This window comes from Lolium rigidum, chromosome 3, assembly GCF_022539505.1.
Source record: "Lolium rigidum isolate FL_2022 chromosome 3, APGP_CSIRO_Lrig_0.1, whole genome shotgun sequence".
Lineage (NCBI taxonomy): Eukaryota > Viridiplantae > Streptophyta > Magnoliopsida > Poales > Poaceae > Lolium > Lolium rigidum.
In genome coordinates this window covers 97,820,703-97,834,943 of record NC_061510.1, presented here as the reverse complement: position 1 = coordinate 97,834,943, position 14,241 = coordinate 97,820,703, and the positions used below count along the sequence as shown (strand labels likewise).

The 14,241-nt window shown below is 42.5% G+C and overlaps 1 protein-coding gene across 1 annotated transcript; it reads left to right on the top strand.

The window, feature by feature from the left end:
* The first annotated feature begins 881 nt into the window (after positions 1–881).
* On the top strand, positions 882–2,325 carry LOC124697795 (protein FANTASTIC FOUR 4-like). The gene has a single exon (XM_047230335.1). The coding sequence runs from the start codon at positions 1,268–1,270 to the stop codon at positions 2,318–2,320; it is 1,053 nt and encodes a 350-aa protein (XP_047086291.1). The 5' UTR covers positions 882–1,267; the 3' UTR covers positions 2,321–2,325.
* Positions 2,326–14,241: the final 11,916 nt, after the last annotated feature.

The window sequence follows — 14,241 nt, the reverse complement described above, 5'->3', positions numbered from 1 at the left end:
AATTTTGAGTTGGTCCAGGATTTGATTGAAGAGGAGAATAAAGTGGATAAGAGATATATCATGTTATTGGGGGATTCGAAGAAGTGGATGGCACCATGAGAGTCACGTATTGAAGCAAAATATGGTGAAATTAAAGAAACGGTAAGGAGCAAGCTAAAATTGAGTTGGACAAGAGGAAGAAGAAGAGGAACTTGCTACTAGAGGAGAAGAAAAAAAAATGATGATGGAAGGAAAGAACTGGAGAGGAGAATAAGATGTTGAAATACATGTTGTTAGATCTTGTGGTAGCTAGTGATGCATACAAGAAAAAAAAATGAAGGTCAAGTTTGCGATGAGGTAGATGTATTTATTTGGATCTTGCTGAGCGGGTGTGCTAAAAAAAAAACCCAGCATTCATCCAAATCTAGGTGTGTAATGTTATTTAAATTGATGTACTACCGATTGGGTAAAATATGATCTTATTTTAGAAATTGAAAATATACATATTAAGCCGGTAGTATAGAGATCGCCGGTGTAGGCAGCCAGCTCCAAATCCGCGGCTGTTTATGTCTACGTCTCCAAAGCGGTTGTCCGGCAGTGTTGCTGAACAACTGTATAGAGAGGCGCTGTTGAAGATGCTCTTAATACATGTAAATGTAGTAAACATTTTAAAAAAAAATAGTCTCACTCGCACGTATATCTTTTGTTTTCCCGAAATTTCCCAGTGGAGTGGGCATATGTCATGGAGGGTCCCTCGCCGGCGTCAAAAGTATTGTTCCCTCCATGCTTAGTAGGATGTGTGGTTCGCAGCGGCGGAGCCCCGAGCGCAGCGCAGGAGCCGCGCGCCGCTCCTACAAATACCCCCGCGCCCCTCTCTCCCACTTCTCATCGTGTGACCTCCCCCAAAAATCCCAGCTGTGAAGCTCAGCAGCCAAAACAAGAGTCAGTGTACAAGAGAGAAGTTTTCAAATCAGATCGAAATCGAGACGCTGGTTAGAGTCTACCAAGCTTATCTCCCCGCCGTCCATCGCCGCCACTCGTTTCACACCCTGTCAAGCCGCTCGCCTCCGCTTATATAGCGCCGCCGCGTGCACGCTCCCGGTTTGGTTTGACTCTCTCTGCTTCCTCTCGATCTCAAGCCACCAGTTATAAACGCACGTACACTTCACGCGATAGCAGCAAGCAACTCTGACCGTAGAAGCTACCTTCACTCTCCTACAACTGCTACCACTGCACGGCTGTGCTGCCTCCGTAACCTGTGACGCTACCTGCGACGACTCGAGCAGACATGGCACTCACTGCCTTCGAGACCGCGGAGCAGCGCCTGCCATGCCACGTCGACCAGACCGCTGCCGCCGACAACAGCAAGGCAGTCGCCGCCGCCGCCGAGCAGGCCGTGCCGCTGCAGGAGGCGGACCACGGCGGCGCCGACCAGCGCCCGGCCGACAGGGACGACATATGGAACATGATCCAGTCGCAGAAGCCCGCGGCGGCCCCGAGGCAGGCGCCGTACGTGCACGCCGCGCCCGTGCGCCGCAGCTCCTCCAGCCTGCTCACCCAGAAGAGCCTGGAGGTCTGCACCGAGAGCCTCGGCTCCGAGACCGGCTCCGACGGCTTCTCCGATGCCGACCGCTCCTGCCCGGGCTCCGACGACGACGCCGACTGCGAGGACGGCGGCGCCAACGGGGTGGCGGCCGCGGGCGCTGTGCCGCCCAGGGCCTTCCCGCCGCCTCTGCCGTCCCTGGCGCGCCGCACCGTGGGGTCGCTGCAGATGAGGCAGCACCGCCGCGACGGCCGTCTCGTCGTCGAGGCCGTCCCGGTGCTGTCCAACACTCTGTTCCGCGCGCAGCGCCGCGGCGGGCGCCTGCTGCTCTCCTTCGCCGACACCGCCGCCCCGGCCGCCGACGAGGAGAAGAACACCGTCGACCAGGAACCCGATCAGCAGGAGGCCGAGGAGGAAACCGAGGAGGAGGAGGTCCAGGTCGTGGACAGGGGCACCGTCGTCGAGGTCAAGGTCAGCACGCAGCCTCAGGCGCACAACAGCGGGCCGCGGGTGCACCGCTCCTCGCTCGTCATCAACAAGTTCGTTGGCGCCGAGCCGGTCAACACCCCAGAGATCAACCACACCGGCGCTGCACCGCCTAATAAGCCTTCAGCTCTCAGCGCCACAGCTCCACTGCCGGAGGATTACGGCACTACCGCCCCGCCGGGCGAGGGGAAGGTGCTCATGACCACGAGGCAGCGCCGGAGCAAGCAGGAGGTCCTCAACCACATGCGCCGCTGCGGGCAGCTCAGCGGCCGACTGTTCATCTGGGAGCCGCGCGTCGCCACCTCCTCTTGAGCTCATCGTCCATGCATTCCACACTACGCGCCGGGCCATGCGCCGCCGCGCGCCTCTCCATTCCGTCCGGCGTCCGATTCCATGCCTCGTCGTCGAGTGCTCTATTTGTTTGTAGCCGCTGTGCTGCCGTTGCAACGTAAACGTGCCTAATAGTGAAGTTTCTGTTGTAGTAGTAGTAAGTGATAATCACGTACGTGATTGGCTTAGCCGCACGAGTAAGTGAGTGAGAGTGAGAGAGCTAGATTGGAGCTTTGTTTTATCCACGTGCCTCCGCGCACGTGTTGTATCTACTTGCGTGATTCTAGTGGTCATAATTAAAGATTAAGAAGATGCATCCTTTGTGTATTAATTCCTCTTTTAGAACCATGAACAAACAAACACAATAGGTCAAGAAAACTGCATGCTTCCTCCATTCTAAATTATTTTACTCAAATTTTTCTATATTCGAAAATATCGTTTTAGCCTGAATGTGAATCTAGCTAAATCTAAATTAATTAATTTGGAACGGAGGAAGTAAATGAAATAGTAGATGAAATAACAGTAAAGTCAAAAGTTACTAATTCAATGCTCGCTAGAGATAATTTGGCTAATATACAAGATATTTATGATAAAACTGCATTTTGTGTGACGAACTTGGAGCAGTGAATTGTTTGTTCTTTGAACTAGCATGTGTAGTCGTTAAAAATGACTGAGAAATATATTTATTGTTTTAAGGATTATGCGATAAATAATATTGTTTAATAGCCTAAATAAAAATCACATTTGAAGATACATTTTAAATCATCTTTAATTTCAATAATATTATGGAATTTTACAATCTTTTAATATTGTAGTCCAGTTTAAAGTTACAAGTAAGGTTCACCTGAGAAAGATGATAAAAGATGCGGAAATTCTCTTTTGAACTTGGGAGCATATGCTCCTGCTACCCAGAAAAATATTTTAAAATGTAAAAAAAATCTAAAAAAATTGAAGTGTATATGTCGACACTATATGTTCGTATGCCAACTTTCACGTAAAACTGACACTGTTTGTATCTTGTAAAAAAAGATAAAGAAATTTATCATGAAAAGTTTTTTTAAGCACCAAAAATTGTCTTTTTTGCACACGACACATAAAATGTCGTTTTTTCGCGAGGTGCAAAAACACCTCGTCCATAAAAGATGTTCATATGATATTTTGTATGAGCTAGCAAAACAAATATTCTTTTTGTGTAAAAAAACAAATATTCTTAATGAGGATGTAGGCCAAATAAACAGAAAGCATTTTCATTCTAGTTTGAGAAAATCTTTGTACCTCTTATTTGCACCCTCCGTTCTGAAATACTCCCTCCGGTCCTATTTAATTGACTCAAATTTAGTATAAAGTTGTACTAAATCCGATTCAATTAAAAGAGACGGGAGGGAGTCCATGTTATTCACCTAAGAATGGTGGGGGTCTCCACACGAAATGTAAACATGTCACCAAAGAAAATAAAAAAGTATTTTCAACACAAACTTAATTATTTTATTTTTGCATGTATAATATATTATTAGATCGATGGTCAATTTGGGGCCATTGAAAGAACATCTCTCACAATATGTTTTGTGTGTTTGATGTCAATGTATGTGATACACTAATGATTGATGAAGTGGTGCAGGGATTATGTAGATACATGTATATGAGTGACTTGTGTGGAAAAACGAATCAAAAGGAAGCTGAAAATGATTCACCAGGCCGGATATTTGCAAAATATCCGGCCCCCAAAATTTGGCTAAGGACCAGAGGCGACGTGGCTCAGTAAGTCCCTGGACATGGGCCGGAGATTTGGCCGGAATTTCTCCAGGGCCGGATTTTTTGGTGGGGGCGGATTATCCGGCCCCAACTTAGGCCGGATTATCCAGCCCTCGAAAGTCACCAACGGCTGGATTTGGGGGGGGGGGTGGGGGAGGGGTATTTATACCCCCCTTCTTCTACCTTCCTCCTTGCTCAATCATTGCACAAAATTTTGCCAAGCCTCACCACCATTAGAGCCACCTCAAGAACACAAGATTTGCAAGATCTCCTCCCTCACCCAACCAAAGCTCTTGATCTTTGGAGATTCGAAGGAGAAGACACCGATCTACATCCTCACCGAAGCGATTTACATTTCCCCCTCATACGCTTGAGGGCCCTCTTGCTACTGTTCCTATTTGGATCCCTAGTTGATTGTTGTTGATGTATTATTGTTGATTGTTGTGTTGTTACAGATTTGGGAGCCTCCAATTTGGTTGTGGATGTGTGCCCCAAGAATCTTGTAAAGGCCCGGTTTCCGCCTCGAGGAAATCCCATAGTGGAAGTGGTCTAGGCCTTCGTGGCGTTGCTCACAGGAGACCTGAGTGAAGTCTTCGTGACTGTTGGTCTGGCTTTCATAGCGACCACACTCCTCCGAACGTAGACGTACCTTCTTGCAAAGGAAGGGAACTACGGGAATCAACTCTGTGTCTCCGTGTGCTCCACTCTCGGTTACCTCTATCCTTTATCTCCTCTATATATTGCGTAGCCATATCTTGCCTAGTCGTTGACCTTGTCATATAGGTAAATTCACATAGTTGCATATCTAGAGAATTTACCTTCGTGTCAAGCCTAAATTGAAAAAGAACTAAAATTTGGTTAGCACCTATTCACCCCCCCCCCCCACACACACACACCTCTAGGTGCGGCATACGATCCTTTCAGCCATTCTGCAATTTGCTGGTTACTCTTGGACCTATTTATAAAACCTAGGGTAATTGGACGCCATTCTGTAACTTCTGATCACTTGGGAACCTATTTATGAAAATCTAGGCAAATCTGGGGCCTTTATGTTCTATATATAATGTTAGATTTCATACCTATTAGATTCCGGCCCTCGTTATGGAACATCTCTTGATTTACATTCACATACATAGTCTCTGATAGATTCCCTCTCTCCCATGGGAGTTTCAAATTTCAAGAGTATTACATTCTATTACTAATAAGATATTTTATTTGAAAGATTTTTTTCTTATCTACCTCAAAATTCAATAAGTAGGCACGCGTCTAGATTTTTATAAAAAGAACCAGTACATGCTAAGCAAACGAATATATTGTATCGCGGCAACATGATATCTTGATACCCTAACAAGTTAACATTCTCAATCCAAATTTTCCTTCTATGGAAGCATATATGATGAAATGGTGTTATGTTAACTTGAGTGAAATATACATGAAACAGAACTTGAATTTTACAAGCATGCAAATCCAGGCATAAATATATGCCGCCACTAAATTCTTGGAAAATATGGGAGTTTCGGAAACTATGCTCGTCGGCTAGGGTCTCGAGGAAACCACTTCAGAAAGCCCATCTTTTATACAGTATTATTCAAAATTTGTGTCTTTTTTGTATTTTTTGATCTGCTTCATTCCTGAGGAAGCCACCAAATATGTTTTGCCTCATCTTATATCGGAGTGACTTGCTTCAACTTGTGCTATCCTGTTATATTCTTCCTCATCGTCTACTACACTTACTCTTTTGCTTCTGTGCTACTATTATTTTGAATTTGCAGTGTTTCGCTTAAACTTCTACTCACCCCTCTCTAGTTATCATTTTCCAATCTTTCATTTTACAAACTTATAAATCCAAAGTATAAATATATGCCGCCAGTAAATTCTTGGAAAAGATGGGAGTTTTAGAAACTATGGTCGTTGGGTAGGGTCCCTAGGAAACCACTTACGAGACGAGATATTTTTCCTCACTTCAGAGAGTCCATCTTTTATCCATTTTTTTTTTGCTATGTGTATGTTTTTCTTCTGATCATGTTCTCAGAATCACAATATGTTAATTTACAAAAGATACAGTTTGTAACTTGATTGGTACATGATTGTAAATTGTGACCAGTACTTCAGCAGTGAGTAATACAAATGCAGGAAAGATTGTTATGGACGTTAGCATCCTCCAAAAGTCTAAGTGGTCCAACAAAATATGAAGTTTCACCATCATATATTAAAAAAAAAGGAACGCAAAAGAAAAGCACAACAATCATCGATCACTCTCTTTCTAGTATCAAATTCTAACAATAGTATAGTACATCAAGTAGCGAACTATTCATTTCTAATTAGATCGCAAAAGGAAGAGCTATTCATCCCCAACCTATACCAGATAAAGATTAGAGGTGGAAACCAGATCCTTCACAGAAATGCATTATGTTTTCAGCACACGGCTTCGGTGGGTTCCAAAAAAGCAACATCATATACAGAGCCAGGACGTCGAGGAACCGGAATCAGAATCACAGAACACTGAGGTGAGAGCGGAATGGAATGTTCCCCGCAGGTGCCACCCTATGAACCGTCCAAAAACCAGAGCGAAATCAAAGCCGTTGAAGGCCACAAAATCGGGGACCAGAGCCAGAAAGCCTCGAGGAATAAAGGACTACTCGATCGGCGATAGATAGATAGGGAGAGTCGAGGAGATCTTTTCAGTCAGTTACTGCCGGTGATCGAGGTTTTAGAGTGTGAGAGGTGATCGACGACGATAATTCTTCAGTTGTGCCGTGCTTGAGCCTTCTGCTTATTAGCTAGCTATATATCTAGCTTAATGCTCGCTAGATGTGCCTGCATATGCAAGATTCTGACGGCGATGGCAAGGGTTATCTGGTGGAATATGGGCGCGAGGCTGGCGGCCCAATCTTTTGCTGGGAGGTGACAGGAAAAGTTATGACTTCAGATGCTTCACGAGGCTGTCACTACTCTAGCTTGCACTGTCCGGTAATGGCACTCGCCGATCTCCAGTTCTCTACCCGTATGGAATTGCACGATGATGATATAGCAGTACTTGATTCCCTGTTTGCGTGCACCGATGCTTTGCTTATTCCTGTCCATTTCAGGCATTTTTAAAGCCGTGTCTCGAGATGAACATATATGCCTGCTTCCACAACTTGCACTACTGGCATCCGTGGTGCTTTCGAATTTCGATCTGATGCAGAAAGGGCCGACTAGTTTGATGCAGTGTTGGAGATAGGACAAAAACTTAGGAAGGCTTCTAGGACAAGGCACATTAGGCATAGACAAAATGTCAGCTTCGACCTCTAGATCATCTCACATTTGTTTCATGGCACCATTCAAGCAGCGAGGGCTGGGGGTGTATTTTCAGAAACAGAAATCTGATCGTAGTATTATATGATCATGATATATGCAAGTTAGACAAAAAAAAAACTAGGTTTCAGATGATACAGAGGCCGAGTTTACTTCCTATATGCTTGATATTAACATATTGACCTTTATAGAAAAAAGCAAGTTTTGGAAAATAGCAAAAGAGCATACTACATATATAGAGAGGAAGAGTAAACATTTGTAAAGAGAAGAACCCGGTCTCTACGTGAATTGATGCAAGTAGACATGATATTTTATGGTTTATAGTTAGCGTAACTTGTTGTGCGCTGACTTAATTTGTTTTGTTTTTCCTGTCTCATCTTCTTTTGACCAAGTTCCAGTCTATGTATCTACCAATCTTTTACGTGGATAATTTTCTTCAGCACGTATTATTTTTCGTGGATTGTGTGTCATGCTCATATGATACCTTCAGAGAAAATCCTAGATCCTGTTATCCATGGTCTTGCCGGGGTCAATGCCGCTGCTCATTGCTTGCAAGTGCATGTATAACTCAAGAGCAATTCAACTCCAAATTACTCTCTTCATTGCAAAACATGAGCGTATTTTGATTGATTAAGACAAAGCTTTTTTTCCAAAAGATACATAGCATATAACTTTTGTCTAATGAAATATATGGTTACATCAAAAAAAAAACTTTTGTGGCATAAAACCGATATCATTAATTGGATTATGATTGTGATTTTGTATCACATAAATCGTATATTACTTAGTAATTGTTAGTTAAAATTATGTCTTAAGAAATAAAATATGCCTTAACATTTATAGCTTTGCGGGGTAAAATATTTGCACCGTGATAATTTAATCCAATTATATCTAAGCATCAAAGTTGCACCATCTAAATTGCATAACATACAAAGTCCACTTTGAAGCACGTATGCGATAATTTATAGGATAGACACACCAATTAGTTCTATGTGCTGGCTTTAGATTTTTGAGGCCACGGGTTTGCTGGTTTAGAGGTCAAAGCCGCCTCAACTCATGCAAGCCTCCCAAGATTGCACTAGTAGAAATAATGTATTAGTGCTATTCTTTTATGCACATCGATCATGGCCAGCCTACGAACTGCGCCCATCGCTGATTGAAGAAGGAAAAGGCTAATTATTTGCACGGAAAAACCTTCACTTTGCAAAGCCAACAGGATGAGAGCATAGCTGATAGAGATTGCGCGACAGACGGCAAAGATTGCGTAAGGGCTAAGTGACTACTGCTTTCAACGGCAAGCTTTTGGAAGAGAGAGCAACATCACAGTGATGAATGTTGATAACGAACCTCTTCGATGCAGCGGTACGTACAGCGCAATTGAAGTTAATTTCCAAAGGCAGCTGTTTTGAAAACAAAAGCATGCAGACCTGGCTGACACCATCAGCCAAGCACCTGTACTCCACAGGAGGTCCTAGCTCTATCTAGAAAAGGGCCTTGCTTGCATCAAAGTGTAAAGATGAGAATCTATATGGGAGATTTTGCCTTGACTAGATTTTTCTTACTCCAAATAGTTTGAAGTTCCCCAAAACTAACATGAATATCATGGTCAATAATCCGGCCCAGAAACTGAATTATCATAACTAACTAAACTAGGTGAAGGATTTTATTGCCACCGTCCCTTTTTTGGGATCTTTAGCTCCTTTGAACAAATCGGTCTTGGCCTGGAATATGTGTTGGTCAGGAAATGCAGGCAACGGCTTTATTTTCTTCCATCAAAGTTCTAGTGACACTGTATGAGCAACTAGGAAGAAAAAATTATGTCAAAAACTAAACAGTGAGGTCAAGCGCAGGTTGATTCCCATAGGGTTTTAATTCCAGATTGATCTACAAAGTTGTTCTTACTTGATGTAGAACTGAAATATAAAAACCTGCAGGTGATGCGCATTTCCATTTCACTTTACCGAAATAAATTATTATAAGAACGTATGCTTTTCAAGGGAAAAAAGGACGCATTAGAAGGTAGTGCAAGTCTGTGGGAATCAACCTACGAGCTATTTGTAGTGGTGCATTCCCCTTTTGCTCTAAAAAAATATAATGGGGTTGCATCTTCCATTAACTTGCAGCTGTATTATGTTTAGTTATTGGGCAAAATTAGTACTTCATGGAAAAGGCAAGACCGAAAGAAGACCTGACGAAGCGTGGAGCTTGTAAAACAAAGCAGAACAAAAAGTGAAAAGGCTTATGCTAATGACGGGAAAAGGAGGAACCTTATGCTTATGATGCTAGCTACCTAGCTACTACTTGATTGTTCTAGTAGAATAAACAATCTTCACTTACTCAAAGAATCAGGATTGACGACCATTTTAGCAGTACTCCTACTTTTGTACCATAGAAGTAGCTTTTTATCAGGTTTCAAATGTTTCGTTTGTCTGGTTAATTTCGGAATTATAGGAGTAATGAAATGTAATTTGACCATCCTCTTATTAGAATCTACGTCTAGAAATGAACGTTAGTAGACTTTCTATCTTACCTTGCTGTCTTGCTTCTTTATGGAGGAGAACCACCGGCCTCTACATCAACTAATGCACGCAACCATATATACCTAGCTCTAATAATTACCATCGCTCCATGAAAACACATGGGGTGTTAATTGAACGAACAAAAGTTTTTCTTTATGTTCTCTTTATATTTTATCTTAGGCGTCGTGTAATGGCAAACTTTTGATATCATCCAGCACTGGGGGAATAAGATTCATGCATGGGTTATGGTCTTATGGATAAGTACAAGCCAGTGCCTCGCCACCGATCTTTCATGTGGTTTGCCAAATGCCAAATTGCCAATTGCCTGAAGAATAAATTAAAGTTTCTCCGCGCAAAGGGGGGAGTATATATTGTAGGTGCTTGCCTGCCACCTTTCTTAGTGTTGCTGAAGCACCCGTGGACCCCATTCGATCTTATAATAATGGCAATCTTTAGGGCAACTCCTTTTTGTGCTGTGCCAAAAGGATGCTGGGGAGGTGCTAAATCTCCCCTCGCTGTCCATGACGATCCTTTCTTTTTTAATCTGTCTACAGAGTACTAGAACTGATGGCCTCGGTTTGTGCTTGGCAAAGCATATTTAACTTGTCCTGTTTTAGTGATGAATTGAGAGAGGGCAGCATATTTTGTCATATCTAGTTCACTAGTTGGATGGTTTATAACGTGTGAGGAATGGCTTCTGTGATCCTTTTTAATGTGCATGTGCCTATGTCTGCACATTTAGTGGGCTTTGTTGGTGAAAATTTGATAAATGCATACTTCCCATAGAAAAAATGAAAGAAGGAACAAATTTTCCTACTTTAATAATAACTTTACAAATATCCATTACAACTCGTAGAAGCATACAGACCACACACAGCATAGAGTGGAGAGTAGAGTATTAATTTGCGGAGCTTAAAATTTGTATGAGGTGCCTACATACCCTCCAAGTAACGATCGTTTTTTCATAAATTGTAAACATCATTCTTCGTATGGATATCCTTTTTTTTAGCAAAATACAATAGTGCTACCATATTTAAATTGTGAAAGGGTTATATTTGTTATAAAAGCGACAAGCAAATAACGAAGAACGATAAAGGAAAACGCAGCGCAGACACGAGATTTAATGTGGAAAACCCCTTCCAACACAGAAGAGGAAAAAAACCACGGGCGCCAGCCAGCAAAACTTCACTATATCGGGGGCTGTTTACAAATGTCGTGGGTTATCTTATAATCTTATAAACCCTAGCCGGCGGCTTACAAGATGTATATATAGGCGGTGCCAACGATCCGTACCGTACCGCGACGGGCCCAAGCCTCCGGCGACGGGCCTCGCTCCGCTCGTCAGAAGTTAGCCTCCCTTTAGTATATGAAATTGGATCACAATACAACAAACTCCACCTTGAGACAAATTCTATCTTGTAGTATGAACTTCAACAATCTCCTGAACAACAAAGAATAAACACTTTCTGGCGCCAACAGTCACTTGGGCTAAACAGTTATACCAACCAAGCTCGAGCAAAGCTCAAACTTGGAAACAGAAACTGACTTTGTCATCATATCAGCAGGGTTATCATGAGTACTTATCTTGCATACCTTCAGTTTACCTTGAGCAACAATGTCGCGGACATAATGGTACTTGATATCAATATGCTTTGTCCTCTCATGGAACATTTGATCTTTAGTAAGGTATATTGCACTTTGACTATCAGAAAACAAGTTAATGCAAGAATCATCTTCACAAAGCTCAGCATACAAACCTTTCAACCAAACAGACTCTTTGCAAGCTTCATTAATTGCTATATATTCTTCTTCGGTCGTAGATTGGGCAACAACAGATTGTAATGTTGCCTTCCAACTCACAGCACATCCACCAACAGTGAACACATAACCTGTGAGGGATCTTTTCTTATCCAAATCGGCAGCAAAATCTGAATCCACATAGCCTACGAGTCCCTCACCGGTCTTGCCAAACTTCAAGCAAGCTTTGGATGTGCCACGAAGGTACCTGAAAATCCACTGAACAGCTTTCCAATGTTTTCTACCAGGATTAGCCATGTATCGACTGACCAAACTCATAGCATATGACAAATCAGGGCGAGAACAGACCATGGCATACTTCAAGGAACCAACATCACTAGAATATGGAACTCGTGACATGTACTCAATATCTCCATCAGTACTAGGACATTGCAATGCTGACAACTTAAAGTGAGGAGCAATAGGTGTACTAACAGACTTTGCATCATGCATATTAAAACGATGAAGAACTTTCTGAATGTAATTTTGCTGACTAAGAAATAACACATTAGATTTTATGTTCCTTGTAATTTCCATACCTAGTATTTTCTTAGCAGCACCAAGATCCTTCATCTCAAACTCATTGTGACTTTAAAGTAGTGATCTCTTTCTTGCTCTTGGCAGCAGTCAACATATCATCAACATATAACAGCAAGTATATTGGTGATCCATTAACAAACTTGATATAAACACAGCTATCATACTGAGATCTCTTAAACTTATGTGCAATCATAAATGCATCAAACCTTTTATACCACTGTCTTAAAGACTGTTTCAGACCATAAAAAGACCTCTTTAACTTGAAAACAAGATCCTCCTTACCAGGCACAACAAAACCTTCAGGTTGGTTCATGTATATCTCCTTCTCAAGCTCACCATGCAGAAAAGCAGTCTTTACATCTAGCTGCTCAAGCTCAAGATCATGCATAGCCACAATACCAAAGAATGCACGAATGGAACTATGCTTCACAACCGGAGAGAATACATCATTATAACAATACCTTGAATTTGGCTGAAACCTTTTGCTACTAACCTTGCCTAAAACCTCGGAGGCTCATTGGGAGACAAACCTTCCTTTCTTTTAAATATCCACTTACAGCGGACAGCCTTCTTTTGTTTAGGCAAGGGCACAACATCCCATGTGCCATTCTTGTCAAGCGATTGCATCTCCTCTTGCATAGCAGAAATCCACTTCACGCGGTCAACGGATGCAACGGCCTCAGTATATGTAGCAAGTTCAGTATCATGCTCCACCTGTTCAGCACAACTCAAAGCATGATGAACAAGATAACATTCTTCAATTAAACGAGGACGTGGACCTTTGTTACGCCTCGGTCTATCAGCATCAATGGAGCTATCTGTTTGCTGCAAAACAGGTGTGAGTGCTAACAAATAGTGTTATCATTTTCAGCAACATCATTTTCTTTCTCCTCCACGTGCTCCACCTGCACGCTGATCCTCTGTTGCTCATCATCAGAAATATCAGAAAAATCAACAACATCAGTAACATCTGTAGATAAACTCTTATTAAACATGACAGCCTCATTAAAGACAACATTCCTGCTATGCAAAACTTTCTTAGTTTCAGGATTTCATAACTTGTATGCTTTAACTCCAGAACCATAACTAAGAAACACGCACTTAACAGCCCTAGGCTCTAGCTTTCCATTATCAACATGAGCATAAGCAGTGCAACCAAAAACTCTCAACTGTCAATAATCAGCAGGTGAACCAGACCATACCTCAATAGGAGTTTTCTTATCAAGCGGAATGCAAGGTGACCTGTTTATCAAGTAACAAGCGGTGGAGGCTGCCTCAGCCCAAAAACGTCTATGCATACCAGCATTGGACAACATGCAGCGAGCCTTGGAGATGATGGTTCTGTTCATCCTCTCCGCCACACCATTCTGCTGAGGAGTATATGGGATGGTGTGGTGCCTGACAATGCCTTCGTCGCTGCAATAATCACTGAACACAATAGAACAAAACTCCATGCCATTGTCAGTACGAAGTAATTTAACTTTCTTTTTTGTTTGCTTCTCTACCATAACTTTCCATTTTCTAAAAGCATCAAACACATCAGATTTATGTTTCAGAAAGAAAGGCCACACTTTTCTGGAGTAATCATCTATGATAGTAAGCATGTAATTTGCACCTCCAAGAGAAGTCTTGCGGGAAGGTCCCCACACATCAGCATGCACATAATCTAGAATCCCTTTAGTGGTATGAACGGAAGCATTGAATTTAACTCTTTTATGCTTACCAAAAATGCAGTGCTCACAAAACTCAAACTTACTCAAATTGCAGCCATCTAGCAGGTCTCTTCTGTGCAATTCTGCCATGCCATGTTCACTCATATGTCCAAGACGCATATGCCACAGATTAGTTTTACCAGGTTCATCAGGAATAACAGCAGCAGCAATACCACATATAACTTTGCAGAATTCATGTCACCAATCATGTGAACGAGAGAACCTTTTGATACATTCAGAACTCCGCGACAACCGAAGTGTTTGTACCCATCAACATCAAGGGTAC